General features: G+C 50.9%; 1 protein-coding gene across 1 annotated transcript; it reads left to right on the top strand.

Annotated features, from left to right (window-relative positions):
* The first annotated feature begins 10,660 nt into the window (after nt 1-10,660).
* LOC146812804 (uncharacterized) lies at nt 10,661-19,105 on the top strand. Its single transcript, XM_085614623.1, has 4 exons — nt 10,661-10,833; nt 12,636-12,889; nt 14,671-14,760; nt 17,901-19,105. The coding sequence occupies exons 1-4, from the start codon at nt 10,692-10,694 to the stop codon at nt 18,282-18,284; spliced, it is 870 nt and encodes a 289-aa protein (XP_085470749.1). The 5' UTR covers nt 10,661-10,691; the 3' UTR covers nt 18,285-19,105.
* The last annotated feature ends 364 nt before the right edge of the window (nt 19,106-19,469 follow it).

The raw sequence follows: 19,469 nt of genomic DNA, 5'->3' as shown, positions 1-19,469 counted from the left end.
GATAGGCCTCTCTCTAGCTGTCAGTGTGTCTTTCCATGGTCAGTGTTAGGCCCCTCTCTAGCTGTCACTGTGTGTGTCTATGGTCAGTGATAGGCCTCTCTCTAGTTGTCTGTGTGTTTCTATGGTCAGTGATAGGCCCCTGTCTAGCTGTCAGTGTGTGTTTCCATGGTCAGTGATAGGCCCCTCTCTAGCTGTCAGTGTGCGTTTCCATGGTCAGTGATAGACCCCTCTCTAGCTGTCAGAGTGTGTTTCTATGGTCAGTGATAGGCCCCTGTCTAGCTGTCAGTGTGTGTTTCCATGGTCAGTGATAGGCCCCTGTCTAGTTGTCAGTGTGTGTTTCCATGGTCAGCGAGAGGCCCCTCTCTAGTTGTCAGTGTGTGTTTCCATGGTCAGTGATAGGCCTCTCTCTAGCTGTCAGTGTGTGTTTCTATGGTCAGTGATAGGCCCCTCTCTAGCTGTCAGTGCGTGTTTCCATGGTCAGTGATAGGCCCCTCTCTAGTTGTCAGTGTGTGTTTCCATGGTCAGTGATAGGCCCCTCTCTAGCTGTCAGTGTGTGTTTCTATGGTCAGTGATAGGCCCCTCTCTAGCTGTCAGTGCGTGTTTCCATGGTCAGTGTTAGGCCCCTCTCTAGCTGTCAGTGTGTGTTTCCATGGTCAGTGATAGGCCCCTCTCTAGCTGTCAGTGTGTGTTTCCATGGTCAGTGATAGGCCTCTCTCTAGTTGTCAGTGTGTGTTTCCATGGTCAGTGTTAGGCCCCTCTCTAGCTGTCAGTGTGTGTTTCCATGGTCAGTGATAGGCCTCTCTCTAGTTGTCAGTGTGTGTTTCCATGGTCAGCGAGAAGCCTCTCTCTAGTTGTCAGTGTGTGTTTCCATGGTCAGTGATAGGCCTCTCTCTAGTTGTCAGTGTGTGTTTCCATGGTCAGTGAGAGGCCCCTCTCTAGCTGTCATTGTGTGTTTCCATGGTCAGTGATGGGCCTCTCTCTAGTTGTCAGTGTGTTTCTATGGTCAGTGATAGGCCCCTCTCTAGTTGTCAGTGTGTGTTTCCATGGTCAGTGATAGGCCCCTCTCTAGTTGTCAGTCTGTGTTTCCATGGTCAGTGATAGACCCCTCTCTAGCTGTCAGTGTGTGTTTCTATGGTCAGTGATAGGCCTCTCTCTAGTTGTCACTGTGTGTTTCCATGGTCAGTGATAGGCCTCTCTCTAGTTGTCAGTGTGTTTCCATGGTCAGCGAGAGGCCCCTCTCTAGCTGTCAGTATGTGTTTCCATGGTCAGTGATAGGCCTCTCTCTAGCTGTCAGTGTGTGTTTCTATGGTCAGTGATAGGCCTCTCTCTAGTTGTCACTGTGTGTTTCCATGGTCAGTGATAGGCCTCTCTCTAGTTGTCAGTGTGTTTCCATGGTCAGCGAGAGGCCCCTCTCTAGCTGTCAGTATGTGTTTCCATGGTCAGTGATAGGCCCCTCTCTACTTGTCAGTGTGTGTTTCCATGGTCAGTGATAGACCCCTCTCTAGCTGTCAGTATGTGTTTCCATGGTCAGTGAGAGGCCCCTCTCTAGTTGTCAGTCTGTGTTTCCATGGTCAGCGAGAGGCCCCTCTCTAGTTGTCAGTATGTGTTTCCATGGTCAGTGATAGACCCCTCTCTAGTTGTCAGTGTGTGTTTCCATGGTCAGTGAGAGGCCCCTCTCTAGCTGTCAGTGTGCGTTTCCATGGTCAGTGACAGGCCCCTCTCTAGTTGTCAGTGTGTGTTTCCATGGTCAGCGAGAGGCCCCTCTCTAGTTGTCAGTATGTGTTTCCATGGTCAGTGATAGGCCTCTCTCTAGTTGTCAGTGTGTTTCCATGGTCAGCGAGAGGCCCCTCTCTAGCTGTCAGTATGTGTTTCCATGGTCAGTGATAGACCCCTCTCTAGTTGTCAGTGTGTGTTTCCATGGTCAGTGATAGACCCCTCTCTAGCTGTCAGTATGTGTTTCCATGGTCAGTGAGAGGCCCCTCTCTAGTTGTCAGTCTGTGTTTCCATGGTCAGCGAGAGGCCCCTCTCTAGTTGTCAGTCTGTGTTTCCATGGTCAGTGATAGGCCCCTGTCTAGCTGTCAGTGTGTGTTTCTATGGTCAGTGATAGACCTCTCTCTAGCTGTCAGTGTGTGTTTCCATGGTCAGTGATAGGCCTCTCTCTAGTTGTCAGTGTGTGTTTCCATGGTCAGTGATTGGCCTCTCTCTAGTTGTCAGTCTGTGTTTCCATGGTCAGTGATAGGCCCCTGTCTAGCTGTCAGTGTGTGTTTCTATGGTCAGTGATAGGCCCCTCTCTAGCTGTCAGTGTGTGTTTCTATGGTCAGTGATAGGCCTCTCTCTAGTTGTCAGTGTGTTTCCATGGTCAGCGATGTGTCTCTCTTGCTGTAAGTGTATGTTTCTATGGTCAGTGGGAGCCGCCTCTCATGCTCTCACTGTGTGTGTCTATGGTCAGTGATAGGCCCCTCTCTAGCTGTCAGTGTGTGTTTCCATGGTCAGCGAGAGGCCTCTCTCTAGTTGTCAGCGTGTTTCCATGGTCAGTGATAGGCCCCTCTCTAGCTGTCAGTGTGTGTTTCCATGGTCAGTGATAGGCCCCTCTCTAGCTGTCAGTGTGTGTTTCCATGGTCAGTGATAGGCCTCTCTCTAGCTGTCAGTGTGTGTTTCTATGGTCAGTGATAGGCCCCTATCTAGCTGTCAGTGTGTTTCCATGGTCAGTGATAGCCCCCTCTCTAGCTGTCAGTGTGTGTTTCTATGGTCAGCGAGAGGCTCCTCTCTAGCTGTCAGTGTGTGTTTCTATGGTCAGCGAGAGGCCCCTCTCTAGTTGTCAAGGTGTGGTTCTATGGTTGGCAATAGGCGCCTCTCTTGCTGCGTCATTTAGAGAAAGGTGGACCGTCTGTTTCCGCAGACAGACAGCACCATTCGACAGACCACTAGAGTAGTGGCCATTGGAGTAATGTCTCACACCGTCAATTCTATTTAGAGAGGATGGTCTGTGGCTGGGGAGAGATGCTTTGTGAACACAGACTGAGGACGCGTGAGAGCATGGCTTGTCCCTTCAGGAGATTCCGCTGTGAAGGGTTGTGGAAAAAAGGACATAGAAAGCTGCAGCAGGTGAGGGTTGATGAGATGCTAGACCTGAGGAGGATTCTGGAGATAAGACGGTATGAAAAGACTCCACTCCCTTGGCTGTGAGAGAAGTCTGGAGCTGTGGCCATATGCTTAGACTGCAGAGAGGGGCTGCAGGTCTGGGGCGATGCTGTGGTTAAGGGCAGATACTGCAGCTGTGAAGACATGCATTGGGAAGATGAGGGCCCTGTGGATGAAGTTGGCCTTGTGGTGAGACTGTGGGGACTTAAAGATCCTGTGACTGTCCATGGCTCTGTTGAAATGAAGGGCAGTGAAGACATCATGTGGCTATTGGGGGGAAATGGTGGTAGGAAGCGGGGTTCCTGCTCCTAGAAGCTGGGGATGTGGATGAATGTGGGCACTTGGAGGTTGAGGAAACAGAGATATTATGTGGATGTATGAAGCTGTGGGGGCCTGTGGCGAGAGGCTGTGGTTACAGGTAGTGCTGTGGGTATCAGGAGTACCTGGGCCTGTTTAGAAATGAGAAGCCTTTGACTGGAAGCTGTGTATGTGGAGCTCTGTGGAGCTGCGGAAGGGCCTGATATAGGATGAGAGAGGAGAGAGATGCTGAGGCTGTGGAGGCAACCCACCGCTTTGGTAAGATGTTGGAAAGGGGAGGTGATGACGCAGCAGTGACGAGATGCTGGCCTTCAGAGGGCTGTGGAGCAGTGTACGGAATGCCGAGGAGTTCGACATGTGGGAGCAGGGAGAGGTGCTGTGCCTGTAGGGAAGAGCTGTGACTATCATTCTGTGGAGAGATCAAACGTCTGTGGTTGTGGTGAAAAGATGTGTGTACAATGTGCCTTATGTGGCTGTATAGAGAGATGAAGAGTCTGTGACCTCATGCTGGGTGGGAGCAGGGACGGAGAAAGATGCTGTCGCTGTTGAGGGGTGTTTGTATGAGGGCATGAGAGGGACGTGGAAAGATGCTGAGCCTGTGCTCACGTTCTGCCATCATCGAGTGACGCGAGCCCGTGTCTTGACCCTAGAGCCCACATTACTGTACATACATGCAGCAAATGCCTTAAAAACACCCCTTTAGCAGGCCACTAGGCTGTGCCCTTCGACAACCAAGTGTACCTTGCGTTAGGTGTGTGCTTGAGTTGTGTACCCTCCAATGCAAAAGCCACATAATGTGTAGTTTTGCAGCAATTACACATTGCACGCATACCAATATCGCACGACGCACCGCAAAGCGCCTTGTTTGCGGCCGGTTTCATCTGGCACTAGGATTTTTGCACTAAATGAGGTCACGATATTTTAGCAGATGTGACGTTGCTTGAAAACCTTAGGGTGCCTGAGCGGCTCCCGCTTCATCACCCCTCTTTTGCGCGGATTACGGGTGGGTTGGTGAGCCGTGACGCATGTAGTGTTCGGCGTGCGCGAGGCGTTCTAGCCTTCCGCGCTGGTGAGCCGCGCTAGCGCTGACGCGTGACGTCAGACGCTAGCTAGATATAATAAAGAGGCGTGGCCTCGGCTAGTCAGTCGGAGCCGCGTGTGTAACCACCTAATACCGGCTCCCGTGTACTTATTTAGCGCGAGCGCGCTGCCATGCTAATTAGGCATTAACAAATGCTACACTGGCGACGAGGGGTCAAGTGAGCCCTGCTGTGCTATGTTGGCACTCCACTGTGTTTCTGGTGCCCTCTCCGGGTGCCTCATCCTGTGCATGCTGCTTCCCTCATGGTGTCTCGGTGGAGCCTGCTGGGAGGCCTGGTGAAGACAACTGCAGGTGCCAGGGGGGCTTTTCCAAAGATCTGCTGTGTGTGCCCTGGAGCCCCAATCCACGGCTTGGAAGGGATATGTCTCGCCCAGGTGCTGCCGCACATGCCCCCACGAGGAGTCTGCAGACCACAGTGCCCTCCTCCGATCCAGGCTCATGCCAGGTGTGATCGCCGTGGCCCAGAAGCGCCGGAGAGTCCCGCAGACGACGTCCGGAGGTAGGCGCGCCCCGATTGGTGCAGCAGCGCGAGGGAGGTCCCCGACCAACGCTCAGGGGAGTGCAGGCCACGTGGCGTCGACGCAGAGGAGAGGTAGCCAGCGTTCACCGCGTGCCGCGCACGTGCCAAGATGGCGTCGATTCCCGCCATCGAGCCGTTTGTCGTGGATGGCGCCCCGGCGTCCCTGGCCCCGCGATGGAGGGATTGGACAGACCGCCTGCAATTCTACTTCGAAGGGGCGGGCACCGCAAGGGAAAGACGCAGAGCACTGCTGCTCCACCTGGGAGGTAAAGACATCCACCGCATCTACAAAACGCTCGTGGAAGCCACGCCGAAGACGTACCACACACTGCTGAACGCGCTCAACGCCCATTTCGAGCCCATGGCGAACAGAGACTACGAGAGGTTCATCTTCCGTCAAGCCAAGCAAGAGGCGGACGAGTCTCTGGATGCGTTCCATGGCAGGCTGAAGGAGCTAGCCAGCACGTGTGGGTTCCGGGATGAGCAGGAGGAAATCCGAGGGCAAATCATACAGGGGTGCTACTCGTCTAAGCTTCGTGTCACCGTCCTTCAGGAAGAAGGAAAGCCCCTGGCGGACATCCTCACCCTTGGACGGTCAAAGGAGTTGTCGCAAGCGAGAGCCTCGCACATGGAGGCAGCCCTACATCGCCCTGTGAAGACGGAGCAAGTGCAAGTGGCGGAAGCGGTGAACGTAGTGCGGCCAAAAGGGAGGCAAACCGGAGGGAAACGGCAGCCGGAGGCCAAGAAGAAAGACTGTGGGTACTGTGGCGGCCAACCACACCGCATGCAAGACTGTCCGGCCAGAGGGAAAAGGTGCGGCGCCTGCGGGTGGATGAACCACTTTGCGGCGGTATGCCGGTCCACCAAAGCCAAGAAGGAGGCGGCCCATGCGGTACGCGAAGAGGCAGACAGCGAAGACATGGACGACGACAACGAAGAATACCCGGTCCACTACGTGTTTGCAATCCACCAACCACAGAAGAAGAAGCGCAGACTTCCGAAATGTCGCATACTAGTCCAACAACAGGAAGTAAAGGCGACGATTGACACTGGGGCATCCATCGAGCTGATGGCCGCCAATGTCTACCACCAACTGCGGGCCAAACCCCCGCTCAAAGGGGCGAAGATTAGAGTGTTCGCATATGGCCAGAAGACGCCCATCCCCCTCATTGGGTGCTTCCAAACAGAGATACAACATGGCGAGAGGAGCATCAGCACCACCGTCTACGTCACGGAAGAGGGCAGCGGGATGCTGCTTAGCGGGCAATCGGCCGAAGAATTAAGACTGATCTCGTTTGCCATGGCAGTCCTGGAGGAAGAACTGGACACCATTCTGGAAGAATTTGGAGAAGTCTTCAACGGCATTGGGTGCCTGAAAGGAAAGGAAGTATCCCTACACATCGACCCGTCGGTCCAGCCAGTGGCGTTGAGGCACCGGCGGATTGCTTTCCACCTGCGGCAGAAGGTCGAGGAGGAGCTGGAGGCCCTGGAGAAACAAGGCATCATCGAAAAGGTCAGTGGGCCAACCCCGTGGGTATCCCCGATCGTCATCGCCAGGAAGCCGAAACAGCCAGGACAAGTCCGCATCTGTGTGGACATGCGCCTCCCTAACGCCGCGGTCAAGAGAGAGCGACAACTGACGCCCACCATTGACGACATCCTGGGAGAGCTGAACGGGGCCCGGTGGTTTTCAAAGATGGATCTACGGTCAGGCTACCACCAACTACCACTTCATCCGGACTCGAGGTACATCACCACATTTTCCACCCATGTGGGCCTCAGACGGTATCGGCGCCTAAACTTCGGCATCTCAAGTGCCGCCGAGGTATTCCAAAATACCATCAGAGAGGTGCTCAGCGGGCTCCCTGGTGTGCTCAACGTGAGCGACGACCTGCTCATATATGCGTCAACCATAGAGGAACACCACCAGAGGTTGAGAGGGGTTCTCAAGAGGATTCAGGAATCAGGTTTGACCCTGCATCGGGAGAAGTGTCAGTTCCTGCAGAACAAGATCAGTTTCTTTGGGTATACTTTCTCGGACCAAGGGGTGGCCCCAGACCCGGACAAGGTGAAGGACGTCCAAGATGCCCCAGCTCCGACGAACATCTCGGAGGCCCGGAGTTTCCTGGGCATGGTCAATTTCTGCGGCCGCTTCATTCCGGACCTCTCCAACCTCACCAAACCCCTCAGAGAGCTGACCAAGTCGTCCACCACGTGGCAGTGGGGCCTGGAACAGGAGCAGGCATTCCAAGCGACGAAGGCGGCCCTGTCTGCGGACACTACCCTCTCATACTTCGACCCGGCAAAGCCCACCAACGTGGCGGTCGATGCGAGCCCGTTTGGGCTGGGAGCGGTCCTGACGCAACTACAGGACAATGAGGAGTGGGCCCCCATCGCCTACGCCAGCCGGTCCCTGACCGAGACAGAGCAGCGGTACTCGCAAATCGAGCGAGAAGCAATCGCCATCCACTGGGCATGCCGATATTTTCACGTCTACGTGTATGGACATCATTTCACAGTGACAACCGATCACAAGCCACTCATTCCCCTATTCCAGGGGTCATCCTCGAAACCGCCGCCCCGGATTGAAAAATGGATACTCCAACTCCAAGGGTACGACTACCGGGTGGAGTACAAACCAGGGGCCACTAACCCGGCGGACTATCTGTCACGACACCCACGGAAAGCAACGACGGAGGAGAAGGAGGAGGCCGAGGATACAGAGGAGTACGTCCGGTACGTGACAGAGCGGTCACGACCCCTCCCAAGGAGCCTGGCCGCAATCATAGAGGCCTCGGAAGGTGATGAGTGCGTGAGAGCCGCAGCCGAGGCTGTCAGATCGGGGGATTGGAGGACAATCCAAGCCTCGCTCAACAGACGGACACCCCAAGCCAAGCTGACACTGGAATCGTTCTTGAAAGTGAGAAGTGAGCTGTCCGTGGACGCCCAAGGATGTCTTCTGCGGGGTCCGAGGCTGGTCATGCCGGCCAGCCTCGCTCAACAGGCGGTGGACCTCGCCCACAGGGGACATCAAGGAGTGGTAAAGACAAAGGGCAGGCTCCGAGCCAAAGTATGGTTCCCAGGTATGGATGCGATGGTGGAACAGACGGTGAGAACCTGCACGTGGTGCCAAGCCGCAGGACAGCCGGAACGCCCTCACCCGGTGGCGACCGAAGACAATCCCCAGAGACCGTGGGAGTGCGTGAGTGCCGACTTCGGACATCTCCCCGATGGACGGCACGCGTTGGTCATTATCGATGATTTCACCAAATACCCAGAGGTCGAAATCGTGGGGAGCCAGACAGCCACTGAAGTGATCGCGAAGTTCGAAAAAACCATCGCCACTCATGGCATATTCGGGGTGGTCAAGACCGACAATGGACCGCCTTTCCAAGGGCAGGAATTCGCTGAGTATCTCAAGGGCTGGGGGATCCATCACCGCAAAATAACACCCCGGTGGCCCCAAGCCAATGGAGAGGTGGAGAGGTTCATGAGGACTCTCAACAAAACCATTCGCATCGCCATGGCTGACGGATCTCCACTGGAGAGAGCGATCTACAGCTTCCTGCGGGAGTACCGGTTGACCCCCCACGTCACGACCGAGGCAGCGCCAGGACCAGCCACCATGGGGAGAATCGTGAGTGACACGATCCCACACCACCCTACGTGGGTTCCGGCGCAAGCCACCAGCGAAAAGACCTTAGCCAATCGGATGCGCTCGAATGACTACGCCAGCCGGCGAAGGGGAGCCAAGGAGTCCACGATACAACAACAAGATCGAGTGTACGTGAAGGACCGCTACCCAGGCAGCAAGTTCAGACTTCCTTTTGAACCCCAACCATGGATTGTCACCCGCCGGACGGGCACGATGGTGACCGCTCAAAGAGGTGCTGAAACGGTCACGCGAGATGTGTCCTTCTTCAAAAAAGTCCATCCAGGAACACCCTCACGTCCCGGGACCGAGCCTGAGGGGCCGGATCCCGACCAACTGAGCGAAGATCAGGAGGTGGAGGACGGTCGGAGCGAGGAGAGTGGCTCCCAGTCCATCCCCGCCACCCCGGGGGGTAACTCGCCTGGCAGCTCCCCAGTCCGGGTAGAGCCGAACACCCCGAGGCGCGGAACCCCCGAGGTGGCCCCTTCCAGAGGCGGCCCATCCCGCTACAACCTGAGGAAGAACCCGGCACCCTCATCCCAGCTGGCGGACTATATGGTGTAACCTGTAAGGACTGGCAGACTGGTAATAGATGCATCGTTGGTTTTATGTTTTGCTTAAAGTTTTATAAAGGTTGGAAGGAGTGTAGTGTTCGGCGTGCGCGAGGCGTTCTAGCCTTCCGCGCTGGTGAGCCGCGTTAGGGCTGACGCGTGACGTCAGACGCTAGCTAGATATAATAAAGAGGCGTGGCCTCGGCTAGTCAGTCGGAGCCGCGTGTGTAACCACCTAATACCGGCTCCCGTGTACTTATTTAGCGCGAGCGCGCTGCCATGCTAATTAGGCATTAACAAATGCTACACCGCACAGTGATTTTTGGCGGGGCGCTGGAGTGCGGATAGATACGGGGTTTAGGTGGGTGTGGAGGGCAGTAGTGGTGTGCTGGGGTTGTTGAAGGCGAGAAGGAGCTGTGGGCAGATGAGGGGTTCTCGTGGCTGTGGAGGGATGCTGACCTCGTGGTCGTGGGGGCAATGACAGGCTGTGAGGATGTACGAGTAGATGTTGTGGCAATATGAAGAGGATGTGGCAAGATGCTGGGTCCGTAGAGGGCAGTAGAGATGCGCAGGGGTGGTTGAAGGTTAGAAGGAGCTGGTCCGATGAGGGGTTGTCGTGGCTGTGGAGGGATGCTGTGCTCGTGGCCATGGAGACAATGACACGCTGTGTGGATATCGATTCATGAGGAGATGCTGTGGAAAGATGAATAGGCAGCAACAAGATGCTGAGTCTGCAGGGGGCAGTGGAGCCGTGCAGGGTCGTTGAAGGAGCTGCGGACAGATGGCAGGCCCTAGGGTCGGACTGGGACCGAAAATAGGTCCGGGCAGAAAAATAAAAGTGGCCCCCATTAGCAAATTAGAAAGCTAAACATTTACTCATTTTTACAACAAAAAAAAGGGGGCATTTTTGAACCTGTAAAGACGCGCTGTGTAAGTTCTTTGCGAGATATGGAAGATTGCATGGACTGTGCTTGCTGCAGGCAATCCTTGTTTTAATATCAGGGAAAACAACTGTAAAGAGACGGCCCTGCAGACCACAAGACAGACGCACATACGGCCAAAAAACGGCCACACACTGACCTGTCAGGCCAATACTTCTGGCACGGCCTGGTTGCCCTGTAGGTCAGTCCGGACTATCGGACCCCTGGAGGATTTTCACTGTTTGTATAAAATGTTTTTTCTCTTCAAATAAATCTCATGTTTTCATTACGTGGTAACGATAAAGCAGCTTTTCTGGCCCCTCCCCTCTTCTTACCTGGCTGCCCCCACGCGTTGCCCTTCCCCCCATTCCACCCCCCGTAGTGGGGCACAGCCCAAGCTATAAAAGCGGCCAGGCCTCAGGGGGGTCATATCTCCAGCGGGCAGCCCTCCCCCCCGTCTCAGAGCTCTCCCGGAAGGCCCTCACCCATGCCCGCCCCCGGAATGAACACTCACCTGACGGTGAACGGATACCAGCCCTACCCGCTGAGGGCCAGCACCCCCCTCAGCACCTGGGCCGAGGGGCCGCCCTCTGCGCCGGGCCCCGAGAAGGACAACCCAGCCCAGCAAGGTGAGATGAGAACGGGTTGCTGTATACATTGGCGATGTGTTTACAGATATATATATATCTCTTGCATTGTGGCGTGCAATAGAATCATTGCTCGGTGAGCATTTATTTAACTACGCAACGCACATGCCTATACCTACCTTTTCACTCGTCGGTTTACTTAGGCGTGTACCCACTATAATAATAAACTAATCCATACATACAATTCACCGGTTCATATTTGTATATCTCTTGATTTAATTCGCTTACAAAAGCGCCAAATGCTGCCTCGAGAAACGACATCACGACGTAACTTTTAAGTGCCTACTACTCGCGTCCGCGTAAAAACAAGAACCGCTGTATTTAGAGGGACACTTCGGAGTGTGGGGCGTGGTACTACTGCAGACTGGCGATTCTTTGTGGAACCGAGCGTCATCTCTTCCAGGGAAGTGACGTAAATGTGCTGTATAGCGTGTATCTAACACGGAATCGCTTCTAGGAGCTGGTCCTGTGTCGCATGAATCTTTTGACTTTAATTCCTCGGCATGAGCATCATCTCTGAAGCGGGTTCATTCCTTTGCCCTCACAGTGCCCATATTTTCCACTGGATTAAACTCCATTGCGCTCTTGTTGTTGTGGGAATAAAAGGTGTGCACTTTTATTGCCGCTACCCTTACAATAATATGACCGGGACGTGTATCGGGGCGAACCTGTGTTTTAATTATCGGGGGTTATGAGAAGAAGTTACCTGCACTTGACTTAATAACCTTTAAGTCACAGGCTCCGTTTGACACGGCACAGGCCCTGCGTTTCATCTTACACAATTTCCAGACTAGCAGGAAAAATGTGTCCGATTTTCATGTTCCTCTACATAACAGTAGTCGCTAAAAGGACCCCGTTAGTCCGTCGTTTTACTGCCATGCACGTCTGCTCGTGGCTAGTGAGCCATTGCACGATGCTATATTAACTAGACCCATTAACGTTCCATATCTATAGCGCTGCGAAGCGATAAAGCTGATCGCTAGCAAGTGAATTGTAAGAAAAGTGACGCCTCATGACCGGCCTCTTATTCTAGAGCGCTTTCTATTTGTATCCAAAAGGTGCCCTCTGTCGCCACATTTTGCTTAGGGCTCGGGAGAATCCATTTCTTCTCCATTTCTCTTTTGTATGATCCGCACGCCTTCATCCTTTGCTACTACACCCCTTGTTCGCTTCTACAGGTAAGAGATGACAACGATGGTTGAAGTTCTTAATATGCCCAGCAGAGAGCAGCAAAGACCACCACGATTGCCCGGGCGCTAGACACAGACTGGTAAACTTGATACAATCGGTGCTTCTTTTAAAGTATACACGACGGGGCTTGTTTACAAGCCGCTTGCGCCACTGTTGCGTCATTTTTGACGTGGGAAAAGTAACTTACGGGTGGCGCAAGGGGCTTGTAAATAGGTGCTGATATATGGAACTATAACGCTGAATCTAACTCACTGGGCAGCACATGTTTTCTCACCCACTGACGCACACATCATTCAATATTTAATAACAACCACCGAAATGTCACGCTGCCAAACGTTACATAGTGATATAGCCCTAAAAAATACCAATAACATTTTTAACATAGCGCTTCATGGCGCATGTCTGCCATTTCTGAGAGCTTTAAATTATAGGCGTTTCTATTACCCAAAATAATGGCACTGAAAAGCGCCTTCATCGTCGGGGCACTGGCATTTACAGAAATAAATACATTACTGTGATAAGCAGGCCATTACACACGCCAGAGTGAGAGAATCTACTTATTGATCTAACCCAGTTTCTCCTTTTTGTCTCAGTCCAGCCCTACGCTTCCTCCACCCCCCAGACCAGCCTGTACGCTCCGCCGGACTCGGCCACGAGCCCCGAGGCGGAGCCCCCGGCACCGTGGGCCTTGGACGACGCGAAGAGTCCGAAGAAGAAAGCAAAGGCGCGGACGTGCTTCACGCCGGAGCAGCTGATCGCCCTGAACCAGTGCTTCCAGGCCCAGCACTACCTGAGCCCCGTGCAGACCCGGGAGGTGGCGGCCTCGCTCTGCCTCACCTGCAAACAGGTACGGAGGAGAGTCCGCGGAAGGGAAGGGCGAGGGGGGTTTGGGGCAGGAATCACGGCTGGGGCCTGATGCTATGCTCCGCTCCGGAGGTTATTCACAAGTTACGTAGTAAACAAGCCTTGGCATATCCAATCGGTCTCGCCTTTGGGACCATATAAGTGTTGCATAACTAAATAATTATAAGGTCCCAAAAGCGAGACCTATTGGCTATGCCAAGCGGCCGTGCGGCCGCGAAAGTGAAAGTAATCGCGGTCAAGCGCGGCGCGCGCGCCCGCGCACATGCACTGTAGCTCTAGGCTGGCCTGGTAGCATTTTTTGGAGCCCTCTTAATAAGTCTCGCCAGACCAGCGCATGCGCTGGGTCAGGTGAGACCTAAACACCACCATGAGTAATTCACCCCCACCCTCGACTGCCGGCTCAGAACACTTAGGGCCATATTTATCAATTTGTAATGCAATACAAAGGGCGAGGGCAGGAACGCTCCATATCTATCAAGATATGACACATTCCTGCCCCCTGCCTGTGCTAGCGTATTCCTGCAGCCTAGCGCCAGCGCAGGCACCATTGTGCGATGCAGGCAGGATTGCATTTGTGCAGGAGGCCGCGCGTAGCTGGGTAAATCATATTCTAGGTTTTGCGTCACCATGCGTCCCCTTGCATGACAAAGGCAAGGATGACACCAACCCTTGATAAATCTGGGACTTAGTGCATGCATTTAGTGCATGACACTAATAAGACACTGCAGGCACATGTCAGAAGTAGATGAAGGACCGCACAGTGCGCGATACAACTCAATCCTTCCAGAGGATACAAGTGAAAACTTGGGGGCATATTTACAAGGGCTTTATCTCTGCTTATTTGGCTTAAAAAGCCAAAAAAGCGGAGATAAAACTATCGCCCTATTTACAAGCGGGTGCAGACATGCATAATAGCATGTTAGCACCCTTTTCCCAGCGCCTCCCTTTGCATCTCTAATGAGATGCAAAGTGGGCGCCACTGGGCGTAGCCCGGATGGACTACCTTGCAAATATCACTGATGTTCACATCGCGATATTTACAAGGCAGCCCACAGGATTTTAGCACGTCAGTTTTCGCCAAAATCTAACGTCTGCTAAAATCCTGATTTACCTATGTTTGACATAGAGGGTGGATTATGCTGATACAACCACAGGGTCGTATCAGCAAGGTTATCGCAGTTTTGCAGGGAACATCGCTGGAAAACCAGCGATGTACCCTGCAAAACGGTGATAACCTAGCTATCTCTGGAATTTTTATCGCCCTGGAGAAACGCGTTGTTAATAACGCGCTACCAGGGCGATAAATTCCAGAGATACCCTGCTTTAAGAAATGTATCGCTAAGCATGGCCAGCAATAATTATCACTGGCCGTTGATAATATGCCCCTTGGATTTCAAAAACAACTTTTGCAAAAGATAGACTCAAATATAGAGTGTAGAAACTAGATCTTACACAATCTCCACCCGACAAAACGTACAACCTATATCCAGTTTTTAACCAGATAAAATAACTTGGTAAATAGTTTAGCACTTTATCAATTTCACATATTCGATTTCTCTGTAATCAGTTTCCATTATTTTAGTTTTCAATGGCTTTACAATAAAAATTATTATTCTCCAATAGAGTTAGCAGTTCTTTATCAGTCTCAATTTTATCTACTGACTTTAGTCCTGGCACATTAGAAGGCGTGTGCTTAGTTGTAGGATGAGCTGCAGGGATATAGCAAAGCCGTGATGGTAAACAGTCTCCTGCTTCACTCACCAGGTGAAGACGTGGTTCCAGAACCGGAGGATGAAGTTTAAGAGATGCCAGAAGGAGACTATGTGGATGGACAAGGCCTACTGGCTACCGCAGGTAAGGTCGACCAAGGTTAGCTACACCACCCAATATTTATTTTCGACTAGGGTTAATACATTTTAACCAGCAGTCACCTATGCATCTATCTATCCCTTTCATTCTGACTAGCAGTCACATGCATCTATCCCCCAAGTATCCTAACCATCAGTCACCTATGCATCTATCTATATCCCTATCATTCCAACCAGCAGTCGCCTATGCATCTATCTATATACTTATCATTCTGACTAGAAGTCACCTATGCATCTATCTAGCCCCCTATTATCCTAACCATCAGTCACCTATGCATCTATCTATATCCCTATCATTCTGACTAGCAGTCACCTATGCATCTATCTGTCTCCCTATTATTCCAACCAGCAGTCACCTATGCATCTATCTATATCCCTATCATTCTGACTAGCAGTCACCTATGCATCTATCTGTCTCCCTATCATTCCAACCAGCAGTCACCTTTGCATCTATCTATATACTTATCATTCTGACCAGCAGTCACATGCATCTATCCCCCTGTTATCCTAACCATCAGTCACCTATGCATCTATCTGTCTCCCTATCATTCTGACCAGCAGTCTGACTTTACAGCTATCTGCCAGCCCTCTTCTGATTAAGCAGCTCCACCTCCACAATGTCAATAATTTACGGTCTGGATCCTTTAATTGAAAGCTAATCCGTCTGAAGCCTGAACAACAGCTTTGACCACCTGGAACATTGGACCACAATGCAAAGAATTCAACCCACCCACCACTCGCCAACGAGCAACCATCAACCCCATAGTTAGCAGTTTGTCTTTGTAAGAATCTGTAAGGTTATCAATCCCCAATCCGGTAATTTGCAATCACCGAGTTCACAAGTTCAGTAGGTAGGCCACCACTCCGTTAATCGCCAACTCCGAGATCCCACAATAAAATAGGTGGCCGAGCCCTCCATCAATCCTTGGGTCATGGCTCCCGCAGTATAATTAGCGGCTCACCACTCTATAAATGCCAATGGTTCTCAATCCTCAATATGAGTGGTATGCAGCCTTCAATGTTCATATTAATTGACTAGTTAGATGCTCCCATCTGCAGCTATCCCTCCCTAGAAGTTCCCCCGTCCCCTAGGAATAGTAATTTGCCCCTTCAATCCCCATGGACATTGATCCAGATACAGTAGTAGCTCACCCCAGCCTCATTTTTAAGCTCACCTGTCCTCTATAGTAGTCACAACTCATTCCTTACAGAAGCCACAAGGTATTTGATCCCCAAATACATTCAGCATCTCACCCACATCACGCTCCTCCATAAATCCCCGTGTTTATCGATCCTCACAGCGCAATTAGTGTCTCACTCCCTCCATTAATTGCCACATGTAATGTAATAGTTGCAAGTAATTTTATAGCAAAAAAGATTCAGATAATAGCAGTCCTGGTAAACCATGTAATAATCCACATTTGTAATAATCCACATTTGTAAAGCGCGAACAATCACCCGTAAGGGTCTCTAGGCACTGGGGGCCGTCGGGAAGATTAAGCAAGCTATTGCCCAGAGTCACATGGTGCTGGGCTAATCTGCCACCAGCGCCGAGGATCGCACCGTGATCCCCAGATTCCGGAGTCAGTTGCCCTGGCCACGGCGCCACACCTCTTCCCTGTGTCACCTAAACTGTGTCATCTAAACTGTGAAATAGACATTTTCAAGATGGTGGCAAAATTACCATTTGGTAGAAACCAATGCATAGACATTATTTTTTTCAAATTTTTTTTTTTGCACATGGAAATGCCATTGATCTTAAAAGTCAGTTGCCTGTGTACAAGAGCTGCGAACATCATTTTCTACTACCCCAGCCCTTTCTATGTCCTGCCACAGGCTGACACTTGTTAGGTCGAGCCTGGGCAGCGCATGCGCTGCTCTGCGAGGCATGCTGTATTCGAATATAGACTTGAAACCCCATCCACTCTCCACCCATATTAGACACTGGCTTGTGTCAATGTCCTTCGTAAATGCTGGCTTCTGATTAGTTGAGTCCCTCCTTGGTACCGCCTTGTCTTCATTTGTAACCGGCCTATGACGACTGTCCCTTTTACCTCTGTTGGTACACGGTATGTCTTATTTAGTCTGTAAGCACTATTTTCTTTAATGAGTTTCCCCTACTGCAGACATGACTTGCTGTCCTGCAGCATTAAGTGCGCCATGCTCGCTTTCACTTTCCGAGCAGCTGGGACAATGGCAGCCGCTTATTTGAAATTAAATAGGTCTCGCATTTTCAAGAATTTGAGCTATTGGCATTGAATATGACGATGACTTTTATTTATGTGTTAATTATCAAAACGGTTAAATAAAAAGCATTGCCATTTACAATCCCAATAGCTTAAACTCTCGCAAATGTGAGACCTATTGCATTGCAAATGCTTATTTTTTTATTGCTGTTACAGGAGGACCCCTGAACCTTCAGTCTCTTCTCCAATTCTTTTAGCCCTCCCACCTCTTCCCATGTGTTTCTCTCTTTTCCATTTTTTGCAGTGGGAGTAGCCACTCTACCATCACTTGCTTCCCTCTACCTACATACCTTTTTAACAATAAAATATGCTAAACCAGTGGCATTTGCCATGGCACCTTTATTTATTTTATTTTATTCATGTTTTTAGTAAATGAATACTCATTTTTACACACGCATTTAAGGTTGCTTCTATTTTTACCCAAGTTGTTTTCAAGGTCAATTATTTGGGTTCCCTGTAATGTGTTTATATTATTTTGTTTTTCCATGTGTTCTACAATGTATTATTTCCCAGTACAGTTAGCATTTCCCCCATTTATCACTCTCCAGTACAAACCACAAGCCATCCCTTGTCATTGGCCAACTATACAAGAGATAGTTCACACCACCATCAATCACCAGATTCACTGATTCATACCACTCCACAGTTACTGGGGTAGCTTATTCCTCACAGATGTATTCACTAGCACCCAAAACAGCTCAACTCCCAGGATGAGCGAGTTAGTGTTGCACATGACACAGGTGGTCAAAGCTAACATGGGTTATCAAGGGTCAGCAATGCTGACCCAGGGCTGGCATGGCCCTGTGGTACTAAGCCTGGGTGTGGTGTGCATTCTTTTTCTGCTGTCTGCTTGTAGTTCATGACTTTTTTCTTATTCCAGGGTGGATCCTGGCCCGGTGTTGGAAGCGATGTCCCACAACATCTCCCCCAAGGGTATAAGGCACATCAGCCCGTTGGAACTGTTCAGCGAGTTGCCAGCCATCCCTACCAAACCTATACCGGAGTCTCATACGCAAACCAGATACTACCAGAAGACAGGGCTGCCAGACAACAGGGAGAGAGCCCACAGCAGAGTCAAGTCTATCAGCCGGCCATGGACATGTACCAAAATTACTCGGCTATGGAGTACTCTGGCACCTGGAAAGGAGATGGGTACAATTATGCATCTGCTCCGCACTACGCCTTTGCGAAGCCTTACAATTACTACCAACAGCAGCAGTTACCCTACAATCACCGACTGAGCAGACCCCACGTCAAATCTTAGAGGACATGGGATCTACATTGACACCAAAGCACCCAACAAGAAGAAGCTTTAAACCAGGATTGAATGACTAGATTCCTTTGAAGTGCTTTCCAAGAAGGGATGAAAATCATTGCACTAGGGGATGTGGCATATAAAAAGATGGGGGTCAATGGCCGACTAGCAAATATATAGGTCGTGGCACCACATGGCGGACAATCTTTAAGTAACCTGAAGCAAAAAGACGGGTGTAGCAATAAGTATTCGTCTGAAAGACAACATAAGATGGCGTCTCTCCGCGGTCATTGTGAAGAAAACATGGGGCGGAAAACGAAGAGCCTTTGGGAAGGGACTGTTGGACATATTATTGGAAGCTTCAGGAAGGCAGGTGGGGCAGCCTGTTTTGGGGGGATTTTTCAGGGAGGGACATTGGCAGCTGTTTCAAATAGAGGCAGTGCCAAGATTCTACCAACCACATTACTGAGTGCCTACATATTTTTAAAAGGGACCTTTCAATATGGTACAGCAAAATGTATTATAGATGGACAGATGGACATTTTGAAGGAGACTTTGGGGGAGCGACATCCTGAATGAAGCATTGAGCTGGAAGATGGCATGGCTATTTTGGAAGGAAACCTTCAGGCAGGAGTCGGGGGACGCCATTTTGAAAGGAGTTCTGAAACAAACTTAAGTGGTAGAGTGAATTTGGGTCATTCCCTCTGTTAGGGTTTCAACAAATGTGTGTTACTGACAGTACCTGGTGCTTGCTCTGAGACGTAGTCATTTCTGCAAGTATTGGTGATGGGGTGGAAGGCAGATACCTCGACAATGTGATTTATTGCTGTAGAATGATTTTTAGAAGTATAATATTTTGAATATAAAGTTAAAAAAAACATAAAAAATATAAAATATAAAAATAAGGTGTCTGCATTCCTTGCTTGCACTGCCAGTGTGTGTAACACTAGCACTCTCACACTTGCACAATCAGTGTGGCTATCCCTGGCAGTCTGGTCTTTAAGCCAGGGTTTCAACACTGGAGCACGCTACCTGTCACGGAGTCAATAACTTTCCGATCACTATACTTTCACTGTTACACCTTCAATTTATCCAACATTGAGTCACTCGCTGTTGTCTGAGTCGTATTAATGGGGACATGGGCTCCCTGACAGCTGTTATAAAATGCAGCACTAATTGGGGTTCAGAGGGCTT

This window comes from Triturus cristatus, chromosome 7, assembly GCF_964204655.1.
Source record: "Triturus cristatus chromosome 7, aTriCri1.1, whole genome shotgun sequence".
NCBI lineage: Eukaryota > Metazoa > Chordata > Amphibia > Caudata > Salamandridae > Triturus > Triturus cristatus.
Note: the sequence above shows the minus strand (reverse complement) of the source record. Positions and strands in the feature narration are given on the sequence as shown.

Bases quoted from the DNA above. Each gene is read 5' to 3' on its own strand.
- LOC146812804 (XM_085614623.1), top strand. From the start codon at position 10,692: ATGCCCGCCCCCGGAATGAACACTCACCTGACGGTGAACGGATACCAG. The intron at 10,834-12,635 runs GTGAGATGAGAA...TTTTTGTCTCAG, and splicing joins GGACAACCCAGCCCAGCAAG to TCCAGCCCTACGCTTCCTCC. The intron at 14,761-17,900 runs GTAAGGTCGACC...TTCTTATTCCAG, and splicing joins AGGCCTACTGGCTACCGCAG to GGTGGATCCTGGCCCGGTGT.